Source organism: Perissodus microlepis, chromosome 14, assembly GCF_051167445.1.
Source record: "Perissodus microlepis isolate ML-2025 ecotype Zambia chromosome 14, ASM5116744v1, whole genome shotgun sequence".
In the NCBI taxonomy this organism is placed as follows: Eukaryota; Metazoa; Chordata; class Actinopteri; order Cichliformes; family Cichlidae; genus Perissodus; species Perissodus microlepis.
Window position 1 is genome coordinate 1634589 of NC_140474.1, and position 19270 is coordinate 1653858.

Sequence of the window (19270 nt, forward strand, 5' to 3'; positions counted from 1 at the left end):
TTATTTACTCTCTAGTCAAGCACTCAAAGCGCTTTATACAGCACGCCTCATTCACACAGGCACATTTGCTTTTCCCAACTTAGTGCTTTCCAGCATTCACACTCCAATGGATGCATCAGTATCTTGCCCAAGGATCTTTGGCTGGTGCAGTCAGGAATAGACCACCAACCTTCTGATTAGCAGACGAATACACACTCCCTGCTGATCCACAGAACACTGTAAATACAGTAAATTCTGATGTTTGTGAATGCTCTTTATTATTTCACAGAAACATGTAAAACATAATTAAATAAAACCTAATGTAGCAAAATATGTGCAACTGCTAAAACTTTAGGTCCTTATTGCGGGTTAAACGTAACGATGCAACGAAGTTGTCTTTTTTAGAGCTTCCTTCACAGACTTCCGGTCATTTGCAGCTCGGATATTTTGAAGCTTTTGTTTTGAAAGCAGCGGCCGGAAGTAGGTTGTGTGTAGCCGTGTGTTGCTAATACAGGGCTAGCTCTGAGGCTGCAGATGAAGAACAGTTCCTGCTGCAAAAGAAGCGACAGCGGGTCTTTAGCACAGTTTGGCCCGCTTTAATAATCGTGTCGCTTTAACACGAACTGGGTCAGCTCACACACCCTGACACGGACACCCGGACACGGAGAGCTGGGGCAGGAGCGGCGGTTCGCTCAGGTATCTGGGTTCGTTAGCTTGTTGCGGGGCAGCGGGATGGATCTGTTCGACGATCTGCCGGAACCGACTCAGACCTCCGGTGAGTTAACGGGAAGGTTTGACGTTAGCAGCAGGGCTAAGGCTCCATCACAGAGCCGAGTGAGCTAACGTTAGCGTTACTGCTGCGGGAGCCGTGCTTCAGTTCACACCCCACAGACATGACTGATCGATTACGCATCGATTTATCGGTCAGCAGCTGCAGGTTTCATTAGCTCAGCGACAGTTTTTCACCTCTAAAATGTGAAATCTGGCTGTATAAAAACACGAAATAGTCAGCAAAGCATCGGGAAAATGAAAAGTGACGTATTTCCTTCCATAACGTGGTTGTAGTGAATTACATTTTTTTTCTAAAACTCGATATATCCGCGTAGACTCGCAGTTATTGATCTCTTTGATTATTAATAACTGGTATCAGTGAGGAACAGTCAGACAGGCTGTCTCTGAATCATCACCATCTTATCATCTGCCCCCCCCCGCATGTACGTCCCTCCTCTGCACATGCTCAGACCATCTCACCCTCTCTAACTTTGATGCTCCTGGCCTCACTTTCCATATCAGTCACGGCTCTTTACCGTTCCTGCTCTCACCTCCACACTCCTACCTTTCTTTCTGTCTGGCTGCCCTCAAACACACCTTCCTCCTCCTCTTCCTCCTCCTCCATCTTTATCCAGCAGGAGGATATTTTCCACCAGCACCCTTCGCAAACGGACAAGAAGCAAAAACCCGTATCTGGTGCTCCTAAACAGGTCTATGAATTCAATAAAAGTATAAAAAAAGTGAAATTCCACGAGCTGAGATGTGGAGTGTTTGATTTTGGTGATGTTAGACTGTGATGAATACAGGAACAAACGCAGGTAAATGGCGAGGGTTGTGTCAGGAAGGACATCGGGCTAATGTTTGATGCGATTCCTCCTCAGGTCCTGCTCTAGCAGCGCTCACAACTCCACCCCCAAACACCAGAGAAGAAGAGGAGGAGGAGAAAAGGTTGAAACGGAAACGAGATGAAGCACACAGGAAGGAGGAGGAGGAGGTCAAGAAAGTTTGCAAAGAAGGTCTTCAGCTGTTCCACCACAATGTTTGTTTGCTTCTTTTCCTCCAATCAGACGCGAGCACACGTGAATACGACTCGCAGAGGCGAGGGCGGACGCCGCCGGTCTCACGCTCTCTTTGTGTGTCTAGGCCTCCCAGTGCTCAGAGGATACGTGGCGGCGAGGCGTGGCGAGCGCGAGGAGATGCAGGACGCTCACGTGCTGCTGCCGGACATGAATGGCTGTCTGTCCACGCTGCCAGGAAACGTGTAAGAGGAAGTCACGCCCACCAATCATGATCGGTCACAGCTCCTCTGTGTGGTCTCTCTGACGTCGTGCCTTTGTCTGCAGGTCCCGAGTTTCGTATTTCGCCGTGTTCGACGGCCATGGCGGCGCTCGAGCCTCTGGATTCGCCGCTGAGAACCTCCATCACACTCTCGCCAAGAAGTTCCCCACAGGTGAGTTTCCTCCACGCTGTTCACGACCCGCAGTGGACAATCCCCCCTCGCTCTTATTTTGAAAGTCCAGTTGCTGCTGTCTCCCGTTTCCCTGCTCGCTGTGCGGTCATAGACGTGATTGGATGGATGATGGATGAGGCAGCTGCTTGTTTTAATGCCACAGTAATAATAGTGATGTGAAAACTGACATAAATCATCTTTAATTATTAGAAGAATTAAACTGCTTTAATATCACGTCATGTCCACAAGAGGGCGCAGTAGTCCGGAGAGACCCAGAGTCATCTGTAAGTTTACTTTGACATAAACGTGTGAGAGAGCCATGGTGCCTTCTCATTGGTTAAAGCACGTCGTCTCTTTCAGGAGATGCTGAAAACGCAGACAAGCTGATTAAGAGGTGTCTCCTGGACACGTTCAAGCAGACCGACGAAGACTTCCTGAAGAAGGCCTCGAGCCAGTAAGACTCTGAGCGTCAGTGTGCCGCAGCTGTTTTTAAATGTGGAGCGGGAAAAGTTGACGAGCTTTTTGTGTGGACAGGAAACCGGCGTGGAAGGACGGCTCCACGGCCACCTGCGTGCTGGTGGTGGACGACATGGTGTACGTGGCCAACCTGGGAGACAGCAGGGTGAGCCGGCGTTTCTTCACTTCCACCTGCGCTTCTTTTTCTTCCTGTCTTAAGCTTCCTGCTGCGCCGTTTCCGTGTCTGCAGGCAGTGATGTGTCGGATGGAGGCGGCGGCAGACGGACAGAGGAGGTCGGTGACTCTGGCGCTCAGTAAGGAGCACAACCCGACCATCTACGAGGAGAGGATGAGGATCCAGAGAGCCGGCGGCACCGTCAGGTCCGAATCCTCACCGTCCTCCACCGGCGCCTCTCGGCCTCAGCTAACGGTGATGTGTTCGTGTCTCCGCAGGGATGGCCGCGTGCTCGGTGTCCTGGAGGTGTCTCGCTCCATCGGGGACGGTCAGTACAAACGCTGTGGCGTCATTTCGACCCCCGACCTGAGGAGGTGTCAGCTCACGCCCAATGACAGGTAAGGAGAGACCAAAAGGTGCTCCACGAATGTAGAAACAGAATCGTGACGTTTAAAACAGCCTGGTCTGTGTCTCTGATCAGAGCTCAGAGTGTACCTGAGCTCACCTGAGCATCAGTGTAGTGACAGTGAAGGTGGAGCTACATCAGTGCACAGCCTGTTGGCGCCAACGAGAGAGTGATGGAGAGTTCACTAACTAGAAATAAAACGTGTTTAATACATAAGATGCTGCACAGTAGAAACAACTGGAAACAGCTGGATTTGGACCTAAACAGCTTTGGTTTGCTGTGATCTGGGAGTCGCCCAGGTGTGTGAGCACTGTCCCTGCTCTCTGCAGGTTCATCATCCTGGCCTGTGACGGCCTGTTCAAAGTCTTCTCAGCCGACGAAGCCGTGAAGTTCGTCCTCGGCGTCCTCCAGGTATCAGTCCGTCCTCTTTAACACCACAAATCACATGTTAATACAAACTGCAGGAAGTGAGACGGATGAGTGTAACAAAATAAGAGCGCAGTTAGCGTGTCTGCAGATTAGCTTCATGTAACTTTGGATTGACCCAAAGTGTTTTTCATCTGTGAGGGTGTAATCTGTGCAGTCACCCAGGTAATCTAAGGAGCTCAGGAAGAAAAGCAACCGTTTCTTTAAGTTTCATGAAGACGTTTGACCTCTCACTGTAGGATGGTGGAAGCTGGACCCTTAATCGAATCGAGGAGGGGGCCTAAGGGTCCATCTTTCACCATCTCACAGTGAGAGGTGAGACGTCTTCATGACACTTAAAGAAACAGTCGCTTTTCTTCCTGAGCTCCTTTAGTCTACATGTTCAATCGAGGCTCTGCCTCATAGTTTAGACTGATATGTATGTTTTAAAAAAAAGAGACTGTATGCAAAAGATGGAGACACCCACTGCGACGTCACCCACTGGTTTTGGCCTTAATCCAGTTAAATATGTGAGTTCTGCTGGGTGACCTTCATCCTCCTCCTCATGCCTACAGGAGGGGAGCAAAGAGAAGGGGGCGGGGCAGATGGAGGAGGAGCGGCGGTTCGAGGCCGCCTGTCAGCAGCTGGCAAGCGAGGCGGTCAGACGAGGCTGCGCTGACAACGTCACTGTGATCCTGGTTTCTATTGGCTACTGAACTCATCATCCTCACCTTTGTTTCTGTGTGGCTGCTGTAACGTCCGCTTCTTTTACAATAAAAAATTTTTTATTTTCCGTCTCCATCAGCTGATTTGTCCCGTCAGTGTTTGAATTTGTTAACTTTATTAACACAAACGCGACATAAAGAGGAAACGCATCAGACCGTGCAGCCCGATCATTAAACAACACAGCAGGTACAGTTTTTTTTCTTCTTCTGTGATGCAACAAATAATCCAACTGGATGAAGAAAACATTTCAAATTCTAATTTTATTTGTCTCATACACAGCATGATATGCAGTGAAATGCTTACACAACTGCTCGTGACCTAAAGAAACAGAAAAAAAGGCTATGAATAAGATGGGAAATAAATATGAAAATTAAAAAGGGTCAATTTAACTAGGAAGGAATAAAATATATAAATTAAAGTTGAAAATAAAATAACTACAACAAAATACACAGTATAGAAATGTATAGGAATGTATGAAGAAATATAAATATATATATATATATACAATAACAGCAACTGTACAGTATTAAGTGGAAATGAAGAAATATAATGTCCAGTGTTGTGCAATCCACATGTGTAAGTGTCGTGTGCAGTGCAAATATGCTTAAAAGTGATTTAGTGATGAAGTGATTTGATTAGATGTTCAATGTTTCATCGTAACTTCTGATAAAAAGCTATGTACGCCATTTTTTCTGCCAATAAACAGGAAACGAAAGGTGAAATTATGCTGGTGAAAGTCAAACGTTTCACTTTGTTGGCCTCGAAAGATTACATGCATTTTATTCCTCACAGAAGTCGGTTTGCAGCAGCGAAAAACACTGAAAACATGCAAACATCTTTTTTTTAAAAGAGATTTGAAACTACAATTAATAAAAGAAAACTAATAACATAATTTTGTAGGGCTAAAAAATATTTGTATAGTTTTTTTTTAAATATTTTGTCAATATATTTGTTCTAATCTAAATTTTAAAACAAATGCATATACACTACACATAAAACCTTAAATATTTATGTATTTAAGTAGTAGTGTGTGTTATTTTACTACATGTTGAGTTTTCAGTCAGTGAAAGAAAATCAAAAAACAATTACGAGTAGGGGTGGGTTTAAAAAGATCGATATTAGCTTGAATAACACGATATTGATTCATTAAATCCTGAATGATTTTTAAATATAAATTTATTTTGACAGAATCTCAGGTTAAAGCTCACAAAACTATTTCAACAACCACCAAACAGCTAAAACAGTAAATGAGAAGCACAAAGACGTAAACACAGAGCGTGGATCGTCCACAGACGCCGTCGGTGCTGAGAGTCGACCGCTCACAGATCCTGAAGCTGCAGGTTTCGTCACTCTGACCAAAACTGACTGAACCAGCAGCAAAAGAAGATCAAACTACGCTTCACGTTTGATAAACATGCTCATGAGCTCCCTCTGACTTTGGCTGCTGTACTTCCTGCACAGCTCTCTCTCTCTCTGCACTCAGAGACCAGTTTACCATCAGATCTCTGTTTTCTGCATTATTCTCTGTTTATTAGCCACCAGTCTGCTGCTGTGTTCGGTGCTGTCGGCCTCTGACAGCAAAGCCTCGTCTCTGCTGTTCAAACTGAACAAATGGAAACTTTTACAAATGACTGCTCAGCTGTGTCTGTAACCAAACCTCAGTAACTTTGCTTCACTTCAGCAGCATCAGGTCATGTTCACATGTTGATTCATGGTTTGCTTCGGTTTTTGATCGACTGCAGAATATTTTTAAGGTTATCTGCTATAAAAAGTCAGAACAGGAAAACCTGCTTCATGTTTTTCTGTTTGATCCTCAGTTACTTTGACACAAAGACACCTGCTGTGATGCTCACACCTCTGATGAAGTCTCAGCGTCAGCTTTGGTTTCTACACAGATATAAAATTTGGATATGTGCTGATAAATGATCAGAATTAGAATATTTCTGACTGTCAAAACTGAATCGAATCAATTATAGAAATCAGTGACGATACTCAGCCCTAAATAACGGGCACGGTAGGTGTGGTTCCGCCCCGGGCCGCTGGGGGTCGCTGCCGCCGGAGTTGCTGTGACTGTCGGCTGGCTCCGAGCCAAACAAAGCGGATATTAGGCGGACGTTGTCGGTTAGCAACAAGTCTGACAACAGCGGGCTGCAGCGGGACAGCTGTTAGTCCGAGAACAGCGGCTGACCCGGGTTAGTTACTCTCTGATCTCAACCGCGCCAATATGGAGGGCCGACCGGGGCGCGTGTGCTGCGCGCAACGGATCCACCCGCTGTGAGGCTGTGGACCAGGCGCGTGAAGGAGTCCGTCCACGTCCCCGGCGCGTGTTTAAAAATGATTCATTAGAGCGGAGCTAACGGCTAACGGCAGGATGAAGCACCGCAGCTAACTTTATTTACACTCGCACTTACTACAGGGACACGGGACTGCTGGGTGACGTCATGGACTCCCTGCTGGACTTTGAGGATTGCGTCAAAGACTCACCTGAGTTCAGGTAAGCGCGCGCGCACGCACACACCAATCTGCGCATGTTCACTTGTAGTGATGACGCTTTATTTATTTTATTCAGGCTGGCTCTGGATCAGTTTGAAACAGATGTTTCACAGCTGGAGACAAAACTGGACAAGGTACAAGTACTACTACTATTACTACTATTACTACTATTACTACCACTACTGCTGTAATAAAAACTGTTAGAGACGCATGGAGACAAGGTACAAGTACTTCCACTACAAATAGTGGTAGTACTATTTGTACTAGGCTACTGATACTGCATATACTAGCGCTAATACTGCTAGACAGTACAAATACTGTAGCTAATACTATTACGATACTAGTTGTAATTTCACAGCTAATAGTAGTACTACAAATACTGTTAATACAGCTGTATACTCACTAGTACTGATGAAGTACTGTTAGAAGCTAACTGTTACTAGTGAGGCAAGCTGATTGGTCTGTACTGTCTGTTTCTAAACAATCAGGTGATGAAGCTGTGTGGGAAGATGGTAGAGGCGGGACAAGCGTACAGCACTGCCAATAAGCTGCTACTGAGCGGCCTAGCTGAGCTGTGCACCAATCAGACGAAGGACAGCGTGATCACAGTAAGCAGCTCCTCGATGCATCTGAAAAACGAAGAAATCGCCGCATCCGTTCGTCCAATTTACTTTCAGCTCCTGACGCCCCACAACGTCTGCTCTGTTTCCTCTGAGTTCATTTATCTAACACTACCAGCTAATAAGCCAGGAAGGACTAATGACCTAACATGTCTACTCAGTTTCTCGGTGGGGTGTTGGGGCATTTCCTGTCTGACTTCCTATTTCCTTCCTCTCAGACCTGCTTGAACCAGTTCCACCAGGGCCTGCAGGAGATGGTCAGCTTCCACACTGTGAGTCCACGCTCAGCTGTACTCGTGTTTGTTCGTCTGAGCTCCAGCAGAGACTCATGTGTTTGACTCGTGTGTGTGTTTCACCTGCAGATGTTGTTTGATCAGACACAGAGAGCCATCGGCCAGCAGCTCACTAACCTCTGCACGCAGTAAGGCATCACTCCGGGGGGCTGATCAGTATGTCGGGGTTCCCGGGTTCAGTGTAGAGGCCGTTGCCACAGTAACACAGTTTAGCTCTGAGCACCGGCAAAGCTGCTCTGGTGATGACACTGCTGCTCTTCATCTCTCTGAGGTTCCTGCCCCAGTTGGCGGAGACCAGGAGGGAGTTTGTCCGGATCGGCGAGGATCTGGAGACGGCAGCGACGAAGAACGCTCAGGTGTCTCGACATAAAGCCGCCGACGCCGAGCGGGCAAGTCACCTGCTGCTCGCTACACGCAAATGCTACCAGCACTTCGCCTTGGATTACTGTCTGCAGGTGTGACACCTGAGTGTGTTTAACATTGATGACATGAAGGAACATCAGATGCTTTATCCTCTATGTCCTAATTTTCAGCTCAACACCTTCAAGACCCAGCAGAAGGTCGACATCTTAAACTCTGTGAGTGAAAACACAACTCGTGGGTCTGTGTGATGTCATAGAGAGGGGACATACCTGATACGACCATCTTCGTGTACTGACTCAAGTTTGCGTTTCCAGATGTTCTCCTTCGTCCACGCTCAGTTCACCTTCTTCCACCAGGGCTTTGACCTGCTGAGAGACCTCGAGCCCACCATGAAAACCATGGCAGCGCAGGTCTGTGACCTCTGACCTCTTTGTGCTGGTTTGTGTGGTAGCCTCAGTGTGGAGTAACGGCTGTGTACACGTATGTGTTTGTGTGTGCTCCACAGCTGTCACAGCTGTCTGCAGACTGCACGGCCAAGAGGAAGGAGCTGGAGAACAGACACCTGCTGGTCCAGCAGAGGGTAAGGAGTCCTCACAGATCAGCACATCTGTCCCAGCAGACGCTGCAGACAGATGTTAGATATGTTGTTCAAGGAGGGACGAATACATTTAGACTCGAAGCAGAACGAACGCTCTGAAACACGCGTGTGTTTGTTCTAAGGATGCTTCAGGTGAGCCGATGGTCAGCGCGTGTCCTGGCAATGATGACATCATCCGGGGTTACCTGTTCAAACGCTCGAGGAGGAAATCTAAAATGTGGAAGAGGTAGAGACCCGCAGCGTCACATGGCCTGCTGACCTTTGACCTCAGTGAATCCTTCTAACTTGTAAACCTGTTTCAGATCCTGGTTCACCATCAGAGACAACCAGCTCATATACAGGAAGTCCCACAAGGTGAGACCCGGCCACTCAATCAAAGAACAGCTAATCAAAGGGATCGATTTCACTGCCTGATAACTGATCAGCTCAATCAAGAGGTCTGAATTTGTTCCCAGCTGGACGTTCTGTTTATGGAGGTTTAACTTCTGATTGGATTCACACCCTGTTACATCCATTAAACAGAGTTCAGCTCCTCGGATTGATTACATGTAATCAAATCCAGCCTTAAATCCACCTGCGGGAGAAAATTACTGCCCAACTCCAGCTGAGATCACAGCTGAAGACACCTCACGTGACTTTATGTTGGTGTGACAACTGTCCCTGAGATTTCTCTGGAAGCTGACCGCTCTTCCTGCTTTCATTCAGAACAATCGTTAGCATGTTTTTGTCTACGTTTATTCATTCTGCAAAATTTACTTTTTTCTTTCTGTTCACAAATTTTTACATCAGAAACTCAAGTTTTACATTTCTAAATCAAAATGTTCAAGTGATGACAGAAAATTAAAAGTTCAGTTTAAATCTGGAGTGAAATCAGTTTTAAAGTGGACCTCCTCTGATTATTACCTGCTCCGTGACACTTCAACAGGAGAAGCTGTGATAAACTGTGAGTTTAGAGCTCACAGGGTTTACTCTGTGTACACTGAGCTCATTATTAATCCTTTGGTCATGTTTGATATGAACATCCATGACAGGAAATAATGAAACGCTGAAAAAGGTCCACTTTAAAAAAAATCTGTATTTTTCACTTACTCTGATTCGACGCTAAATTCAAATAAAAACAAAGTAGAAACCCTCCAGACAGTCAAGTTACACTCCACTGGTCCTGGAATTACAGGAAGGCGTCCGGTTATACCACCTCACACTTAGGTGAGTTTTCTGCTTTTAGTGTTTGAAGAAAGAATTTCATGGATGAATGTTAGTCGGAGGAAGAACTGCATAAAATTCAGGATGATGATGATGATGATGTTGGTGAGGATGGTGATGATGTTGGTGAGGATGGTGATGATGTTGGTGAGGATGGTGATGTTGCTGAGGATGGTGATGTTGCTGAGGATGGTGATGTTGCTGAGGATGGTGATGTTGCTGAGGATGGTGATGTTGCTGAGGATGGTGATGATGTTGGTGAGGATGGTGATGATGATGGTGATGTTGGTGAGGATGGTGATGTTGCTGAGGATGGTGATGTTGCTGAGGATGGTGATGTTGCTGAGGATGGTGATGATGTTGGTGAGGATGGTGATGATGTTGGTGAGGATGGTGATGATGTTGGTGAGGATGGTGATGATGATGGTGATCTTGGTGAGGATGGTGATGATGAGGATGGTGATGTTGGTGAGGATGGTGATGATGTTGGTCAGGATGGTGATGATGTTGGTCAGGATGGTGATGTTGCTGAGGATGGTGATGTGGCTGAGGATGGTGAGGATGGTGAGGATGGTGATGATGATGGTGATGATGTTGGTGAGGATGGTGATGATGATGGTGAGGATGGTGATGTGGGTGAGGATGGTGATGATGATGGTGATGATGTTGGTGAGGATGGTGATGATGATGGTGAGGATGGTGATGATGATGGTGAGGATGGTGATGATGTTGGTGAGGATGGTGATGATGTTGCTGAGGATGGTGATGTGGCTGAGGATGGTGAGGATGGTGAGGATGGTGATGATGATGGTGATGATGTTGGTGAGGATGGTGATGATGATGGTGAGGATGGTGATGATGATGGTGAGGATGGTGATGATGATGGTGAGGATGGTGATGATGTTGGTGAGGATGGTGATGTTGGTGATGATGATGGTGATGATGTTGGTGAGGATGGTGATGATGATGGTGAGGATGGTGATGTTGGTGAGGATGGTGATGTTGGTGAGGATGGTGATGATGTTGGTGAGGATGGTGATGATGTTGGTGAGGATGGTGGTGATGTTGGTGAGGATGGTGATGATGTTGGTGAGGATGGTGGTGATGTTGGTGAGGATGGTGATGTTGGTGAGGATGGTGATGTTGGTGAGGATGGTGATGATGTTGGTGAGGATGGTGATGATGGTGATGTTGCTGAGGATGGTGAGGATGGTGATGTTGGTGAGGATGGTGATGATGTTGGTGAGGATGGTGGTGATGTTGGTGAGGATGGTGATGTTGGTGAGGATGGTGATGTTGGTGAGGATGGTGATGATGTTGGTGAGGATGGTGATGATGGTGATGTTGCTGAGGATGGTGATGTTGGTGAGGATGGTGAGGATGGTGATGTTGCTGAGGATGGTGAGGATGGTGATGTTGGTGAGGATGGTGATGTTGCTGAGGATGGTGAGGATGGTGATGTTGGTGAGGATGGTGATGTTGCTGAGGATGGTGAGGATGGTGATGTTGGTGAGGATGGTGATGTTGCTGGGGATGGTGAGGATGGTGATGTTGCTGAGGATGGTGAGGATGGTGATGTTGGTGAGGATGGTGATGTTGCTGAGGATGGTGAGGATGGTGATGTTGGTGAGGATGGTGATGTTGCTGAGGATGGTGAGGATGGTGATGTTGGTGAGGATGGTGATGTTGGTGAGGATGGTGATGATTTTGCTGAGGATGGTGATGTTGCTGAGGATGGTGATGTTGCTGAGGATGGTGATGTTGCTGAGGATGGTGATGATGTTGGTGAGGATGGTGATGATGTTGGTGAGGATGGTGATGATGATGGTGATCTTGGTGAGGATGGTGATGTTGCTGAGGATGGTGATGTTGCTGAGGATGGTGATGATGTTGGTGAGGATGGTGATGATGTTGGTGAGGATGGTGATGATGATGGTGATCTTGGTGAGGATGGTGATGATGAGGATGGTGATGTTGCTGAGGATGGTGAGGATGGTGATGTTGGTGAGGATGGTGATGTTGCTGAGGATGGTGAGGATGGTGATGTTGGTGAGGATGGTGATGTTGGTGAGGATGGTGATGATTTTGCTGAGGATGGTGATGTTGCTGAGGATGGTGATGTTGCTGAGGATGGTGATGTTGCTGAGGATGGTGATGATGTTGCTGAGGATGGTGATGATGTTGGTGAGGATGGTGATGATGATGGTGATCTTGGTGAGGATGGTGATGTTGCTGAGGATGGTGATGTTGCTGAGGATGGTGATGTTGCTGAGGATGGTGATGATGTTGGTGAGGATGGTGATGATGTTGGTGAGGATGGTGATGATGATGGTGATCTTGGTGAGGATGGTGATGATGAGGATGGTGATGTTGGTGAGGATGGTGATGATGTTGGTCAGGATGGTGATGATGTTGGTGAGGATGGTGATGTTGCTGAGGATGGTGATGTGGCTGAGGATGGTGAGGATGGTGAGGATGGTGATGATGATGGTGATGATGTTGGTGAGGATGGTGATGATGATGGTGAGGATGGTGATGTGGCTGAGGATGGTGAGGATGGTGAGGATGGTGATGATGATGGTGATGATGATGGTGAGGATGGTGATGATGATGGTGAGGATGGTGATGATGTTGGTGAGGATGGTGATGATGTTGGTGAGGATGGTGATGATGTTGCTGAGGATGGTGATGTGGCTGAGGATGGTGAGGATGGTGATGATGATGGTGATGATGTTGCTGAGGATGGTGATGATGATGGTGAGGATGGTGATGATGATGGTGAGGATGGTGATGATGTTGGTGAGGATGGTGATGATGTTGGTGAGGATGGTGATGTTGGTGATGATGATGGTGATGAGGATGGTGATGATGATGGTGAGGATGGTGATGTTGGTGAGGATGGTGATGTTGGTGAGGATGGTGATGATGTTGGTGAGGATGGTGGTGATGTTGGTGAGGATGGTGATGTTGGTGAGGATGGTGATGTTGGTGAGGATGGTGATGATGTTGGTGAGGATGGTGATGTTGCTGGGGATGGTGAGGATGGTGATGTTGCTGAGGATGGTGAGGATGGTGATGTTGGTGAGGATGGTGATGTTGCTGAGGATGGTGAGGATGGTGATGTTGGTGAGGATGGTGATGTTGCTGAGGATGGTGAGGATGGTGATGTTGGTGAGGATGGTGATGTTGGTGAGGATGGTGATGTTGGTGAGGATGGTGATGATGTTGGTGAGGATGGTGATGTTGCTGAGGATGGTGAGGATGGTGATGTTGGTGAGGATGGTGATGTTGCTGGGGATGGTGAGGATGGTGATGTTGCTGAGGATGGTGAGGATGGTGATGTTGGTGAGGTTGGTGATGTTGCTGAGGATGGTGAGGATGGTGATGTTGGTGAGGATGGTGATGTTGCTGAGGATGGTGAGGATGGTGATGTTGGTGAGGATGGTGATGTTGGTGAGGATGGTGATGATGTTGGTGAGGATGGTGATGTTGCTGAGGATGGTGAGGATGGTGATGTTGGTGAGGATGGTGATGTTGGTGAGGATGGTGAGGATGGTGAGGATGGTGATGTTGGTGAGGATGGTGATGTTGGTGAGGATGGTGATGATGTTGGTGAGGATGGTGATGTTGCTGAGGATGGTGAGGATGGTGATGTTGGTGAGGATGGTGATGTTGCTGAGGATGGTGATGTTGCTGAGGATGGTGAGGATGGTGATGTTGGTGAGGATGGTGATGTTGGTGAGGATGGTGATGATGTTGGTGAGGATGGTGATGTTGCTGAGGATGGTGATGTTGCTGAGGATGGTGATGATGTTGGTGAGGATGGTGATGTTGCTGAGGATGGTGAGGATGGTGATGATGTTGGTGAGGATGGTGATGATGTTGGTGAGGATGGTGATGCTGGTGAGGATGGTGATGTTGCTGAGGATGGTGATGATGTTGGTGAGGATGGTGAGGGTTGCGATGATGTTGGTGAGGATCATGTTGCTGATGATGAGTCATGTTGAATCCCACGCCGCAGGAGGAAGCTGTGGTTCTGTTTGAGGATCTTCGACTGTGTGCTGTCAAATCTCTGGATCACGTGGACCGACGCTTCTGCTTTGAGCTGCTCTCCGTCCAGAAGTAAGACAGTGAACACGGCGTTTTCACACCTGTAGGGTCATGTGATATGGCGTTAATTGACCTGTTTGTTTCCAGGTGTTGTGCTCTGCAGGCCGACTCGGAGCAGCTGAAGCAGGCCTGGCTCAGTGCTCTGCAGGGCAGCATCGACCTCGCCTACAGAGAGCGAACCGACACTCAGCTGACGCAGGCCGGTCCACACCACGACCACGATACACTCACCTCTGAATATTACAGCTAACTCCCCTCCCCCATCCGTTTGGCTGACGAGTTCTTCCTCTATGTGCAGCCTAAGGAGCTCCCCCCTCTGCATTGTGGCGGGGACGTCTCTCCGGGCCCTCCCGCCCAGAGGCCGGCAGCATTGAGCGTGGCCCTGAGGGGCCCTGGGAACCAGAGGTGCTGTGACTGCGGGGAGGAAGAGCCTCGCTGGGCCTCCATCAACCTGGGAGTCACCATGTGCATCGAGTGCTCGGGCATACACCGGTAACAGCCCAGGTTTCAGGAGGACTTCCTCCTCATTTCTTCTTCACTGCTTTTTAGCAGGTGTCAGGCTTTAATCTCGCCCTTTGATCTTTCATCAACCTTCTCTGTCCACACACAGCCTGTGGGAACCATGAGAAGTACCCACTGGTGTTTGGTGATCTTCATAGTTTACTGTCAGAAGATGAAAACCAGCAATACGTTGGCCGATGTTCTTCTTTCTCTGTGTCTGCAGGAGCCTCGGAGTCCATCTGTCGAAGGTGCGATCTCTCACTCTGGACTCCTGGGAGGCCGAACAGCTGAAGGTAGACGCGAAACACTCTGCACTGAAGCTTTAACTCTCCGGCATCATAAAGTGAAGAGCAGACTGTAAAGTGAGGAAGCTGTCAAATATAACGCCACGAGGAGAAATGAGAAAGCTCAAAAATCAGATTTCTGCCTCTGTGTGAACCAAACACCCTGAACTAATAACAAGCCGACAAATCGCTGCTCGGTCATTGAATAATTTCAGGAAATTGCTCTAAACAGTCTCTAAAAGGCAATCAGCTGTTTTGGAAAATAACACAAGAAGTTCCCGGCTTCTCTGGATCTTTATGTTTGAAAACCCACCAAACTGATCCCAGAACAGCCCAAACTTCACCTGTCCCGAGTCTAACCGGGAGAATCTCACAGTGCTGCTCATGTCTGACGTTGAAAAAAGATCAATGAAGAATCGATTCTAAAATGTGAATGCTCCTCCTCAGCTGCTGTGCGTTCTGGGAAACGATGTGATGAACCAGATCTACGAGGCGCGATGTTCAGAGGAGGGACGAGTCAAGCCCCGAGCCGACAGCCCGCGGTAAAAACACGAGCCGCTGAAAGGAATCGGCTTTGGTTAAACGTGAATGTTGGAAGCAGAGACTCAGAGCGTCCTGTTTTTCTCCCTTTCAGGGCCGAGAAGGAGGCGTGGATCAAAGAGAAATACGTGGAGAAGAAGTTTGTCCAGGCCAACGGCGCTCGTAAGTCCGACCGTCTGCACATTTTAACTAGAATTTAATAAGTTTGTTTAAACTGGAACGATACCTGATCAGCACATTCATCACTGCAGTAATCTATTACTTTTACATTTTACTGCTGGATTCGTTCCTGCTGCTGCTCTGAGCCTCACTGCCCCCTGTAACACCTGACCCATCACGCCTCTCTGCTGCAGCACCCGTCTGTTCACTTCCTGTCCCGTGCACGACAGCTGTGTGGTTCGCTTCCTCTGTCAGTGCTCGCATCGGCGTGTTACGGCGTCCTGTTGCTCAGAAGTGTCGTCTTGAAGCGGCTCAGCACTAATTTAAATTTGTGTTTAGAAAAAAATGTTGTCTCCGTTTTCTGTTTCAGAGCATCATCGTCATAAGGACTCAGCCATGCTACGTCTCTATCAGGCGTCTTTGGCAGGAGACCTGGTTGCCATGGCGTCCATGTTGGCCGAGGGTGCGGAGGTCAACGGGAGCGTTGGCGAGGAGGAGGGCCGCACGCCGCTGATCGGAGCAGCGATCGGGGTGAGCATGCACAAAGAAGAGGAAATATTACTGAAAACACCTTTTATTGATTATTACTTATTAATAACATTACTGACTCCTAACTGACATCATCATCGTTGTTATTAGTGTTATTATCAGCAATATTATTTCTGCACACTGAGCCTTTAGAGAGCTGATGTAAACAGAATACAAACTTCGTTGCTTTCACTGTTTCTCTCGGCTGCCTGCAGGGGTCGCTGTTGGCGTGCGAGTTCCTGCTGCAGAACAGCGCAAACGTCAATCACCGAGACCTTAGAGGACAGGGGGCGCTGCACGCTGCCGCCACTGCTGGTCACACCGGGTAACCACACGAACACAGACATGCACACACACGCACACACACGCACACGCACACACACACACACAGCATGAGCTCGAATCAACGCTGCTGGTTTTAATTGGCCGTTGCAGACAGGTGTGCCTGCTGCTGAAGAGAGGAGCCAATCAGTACGCAGTGGACGAGGGCGGTCATGACCCTCTGGCCATCGCCATGGAAACGGCCAATGCTGACATCGTCACTCTGTGAGTCACAGGAAGTGTTTTCAGCCTGAACATTGTTTCCACGGCATCCTGAAGATCAGAAAAGCCTGCTGATGTATGAAAAAGTCGACACGTGACGTTTCACATTTCAGACCGTGACCAGAGTCCAATCATAAAGTTTCTCGTACGTCAAGGGACTGATCTGATTGGTCGAGGCGGGTCTTCAGAGCGCTGTGGAAACACACGACCAATAATGGAGTCTTTCAATTCCTTTGTGAACTCTTTTAACGTGATCATGGCTCGTGTGTTTCAGGCTCCGGATGGCCCGGATGAACGAGGAGATGAGGGATTCGGAGGGAGTCTTCGGCGCCGCGGGTTAGTCGACTCCAACATTTGTCTCACGTTTGTCTTCAGCTGAGAAGGAAGGTGAAACCAGATGGCTGAACGAGCGTCACGCAGAGCTGCTCCGGTCCAAAAATCAAAATAAAGATTATGTCCTTTATCAAAGTTTTGTAGCTTGGTGAAATCTGATTGGTCATTTTAAAGGCGCACTGTTAATGACCGGAGCAGGAACTGTGAGTGTAACTTTCGTCGTCACGGAGACGTCAAAACGCTTTGAAAGTTTGTCGGCTTTTTCTCAACACGAGCTTTTCAAACCTGTTTCCCTGTGATGCAGAGTCCTGCTGGGCGTGCTCACAGTTTAGGTTGGTTAGGTTGGGGTTAACCTGTGAACCTGATTGGCTTATATTTCCTCTGTTGATTGGCTCTTTGGAGGCAGGGGAGAGGCCAGCTCCTCCTCCCATGATGTTTCCTGTTAACTTGTGACTGTCCTGTTGTCCTCAGGAGATGATGAGACGTTTCAGGACATCTTCCGGGACTTCAGCGACATGGCGTCACATGACCCGGAGCGACTGAGCCGGCGGCACTTCAGCCGAGGAGGGGCGGAGGAGGAGGAGGAGGGGTAGTGTTGAAAGGATGGAGGGCGGTGACGGTAACAGTGTAAATTATTCTGTCAGGAGTACCAGCCCACGCAGGAGGAAGACCTCAGACACCTTCTTCTTGGATTACCGTTGACGGAGAACCGTTACCGACCTTCAGATAACCACGAGTGCAGCTGAAAATATTTCCTCTCATATTAACCTCAGATTATTGAATCTAAATATATTTTATCTGAATAATCACGTCTTAACTCTCATGAGAGGAGATCAATGTTACAGAGGTTTGTCCTCAGTCACGCAACTTTACTTCAGGATGTAGTTACAGCTAGCGCCCCCTGCTGGGCACAGTTAATTAGTTACTAATTTACTGTGAAGATACTGACACGTCCTGAAAAACTTCCAACAGCACTTTATGTCCTCACAATTCAGACAGCGTTCCAGAAAATGTTTCCGCTCCTGCGCCGAAAAATAGGAATCACCGAAAGCTGGAGCGGATCTCTGGGAATGAAGGTGTTTTATGTGTGAAAGGTGGTGCTGTTTGAGCTCTGACAGCTGATGGAGCTACAGCCTCCACCTTTTGTTTTAATCTGTCTCTGTTTGAAAGTCCAAACACTTCACATCCCAGCTTGGTAATAACGAGGAAATACAACAACAGTAACATGTGACCTAACCACACCGTGAAGGGTAATAACAGACACGTTTTGGTATCGTGGTTTTTAGATGTTTATTAGACTGAAATGTCTTTAATGTAATAACAAATACAACGACGGGGAAACGAGAGAGAATATTTTTAACACTCTGAAACCCTTTGAACAATAAAATGTTTCATATTTGGAGGTGAATCTTTAATATAGTGACGTTTATGTGCTAACATGTTTTTACATTCTGGGACAAATTAGGATTAAATTGATCCAAAGTTCTCCCTCGTTTGAAGGTAATGTAAATACATGATAGTTATTACCTCGTGTCTTCTGCTGTATGTCACAGTAATATTTACAACTGGAACCAGAAAAACGTGTCAGTGAACGTAAACGTTTCAGCTGTTACTGTAAATATTTGGCTGTTATTTCCACGTTTTTACCGAGCTGTGACGGAGCGTGAAGCCGTGATGAGCTTTGCTGAAACTCTGATGTACGGTGGGAGGAAGAAGCAGCGTCAGGGTTGAATTTAATAACCTCCCTTAATGCCCCGTGTTTAACAGTGTGTCCAAAAGGGATTTCAGACTTTTGCTGCTCATCTGTTTTTAACTGTTAGTGTGACTGAACGAGGCCGCGAGGCTCGTCTCTGACTGAATGTTTGACACAGGACGCGTCGAATCACGCCGCTCGTTACTGCTGTGATGCTACTGCTCAATAAAACCACTGAAGAACAGTCTCTGATGTTTGTTCTCACCAATCACGCGACACTTTGAGCTCCAGCTGTTTGAAACATACAGTTTGCTACAGTAATTCATACCTGTCCACCTGTGGATTTCACAAGCTCCGCCCACCGTCTGCGCACCTGCGAGCACAGATGTAAAAAATAATACACTTTCTGTTTGTTGTTCTCTGAAAAACATTTAAAAATTAAACATCCAAACATGAGCCGATGAGTGGAAATAAAAAGCAGGGCGGGACTAAAACTTTACCTGAATGAAGGGGTGTGGCCTAACATCATTTCAAAATGTCTGTTTTTTTTTGTTTGTTTTAAATAAAGTCTGATGTTTCTGATGGGCTGAGTGAACATTTCATTTATTAAGAGCACGCTCAGTGTGAAAGCACAGGCCTGT

The 19270-nt window shown here is 47.4% G+C and overlaps 2 protein-coding genes across 5 annotated transcripts; both read left to right on the forward strand.

The window, feature by feature from the left end:
- The first annotated feature begins 447 nt into the window (after nucleotides 1-447).
- ilkap (integrin-linked kinase-associated serine/threonine phosphatase) lies at nucleotides 448-4446 on the forward strand. Of its 3 annotated transcripts, XM_084951678.1 has the most exons (10): nucleotides 449-754; nucleotides 1632-1766; nucleotides 1894-2011; nucleotides 2094-2200; nucleotides 2561-2654; nucleotides 2735-2822; nucleotides 2907-3037; nucleotides 3110-3229; nucleotides 3567-3648; nucleotides 4218-4446. In XM_084951678.1, the coding sequence occupies exons 1-10, from the start codon at nucleotides 712-714 to the stop codon at nucleotides 4356-4358; spliced, it is 1059 nt and encodes a 352-aa protein (XP_084807804.1). In that variant the 5' UTR covers nucleotides 449-711; the 3' UTR covers nucleotides 4359-4446. The 3 variants fall into 3 exon arrangements, with proteins under 3 accessions (XP_084807803.1, XP_084807805.1, XP_084807804.1); XM_084951677.1 differs by having other exon boundaries at nucleotides 448-754; nucleotides 2735-3037; XM_084951679.1 differs by having other exon boundaries at nucleotides 448-1789; nucleotides 2735-3037.
- Nucleotides 4447-6452: 2006 nt separating this feature from the next.
- LOC146372818 (arf-GAP with coiled-coil, ANK repeat and PH domain-containing protein 2) lies at nucleotides 6453-19211 on the forward strand. Of its 2 annotated transcripts, XM_084950207.1 has the most exons (22): nucleotides 6453-6862; nucleotides 6938-6995; nucleotides 7350-7469; nucleotides 7700-7753; nucleotides 7844-7902; nucleotides 8046-8229; nucleotides 8308-8352; nucleotides 8452-8547; nucleotides 8643-8717; nucleotides 8858-8961; nucleotides 9038-9089; nucleotides 13960-14060; nucleotides 14136-14247; nucleotides 14347-14540; nucleotides 14773-14842; nucleotides 15281-15375; nucleotides 15468-15535; nucleotides 15903-16063; nucleotides 16276-16385; nucleotides 16496-16606; nucleotides 16878-16939; nucleotides 17408-19211. In XM_084950207.1, the coding sequence occupies exons 1-22, from the start codon at nucleotides 6810-6812 to the stop codon at nucleotides 17527-17529; spliced, it is 2106 nt and encodes a 701-aa protein (XP_084806333.1). In that variant the 5' UTR covers nucleotides 6453-6809; the 3' UTR covers nucleotides 17530-19211. The 2 variants fall into 2 exon arrangements, 1 of the variants encoding a protein (XP_084806333.1); XR_014802175.1 differs by lacking the exons at nucleotides 6453-6862; nucleotides 6938-6995; nucleotides 7350-7469; ... (15 more) ...; nucleotides 16878-16939; nucleotides 17408-19211 and having other exon boundaries at nucleotides 9150-14060.
- Nucleotides 19212-19270: the final 59 nt, after the last annotated feature.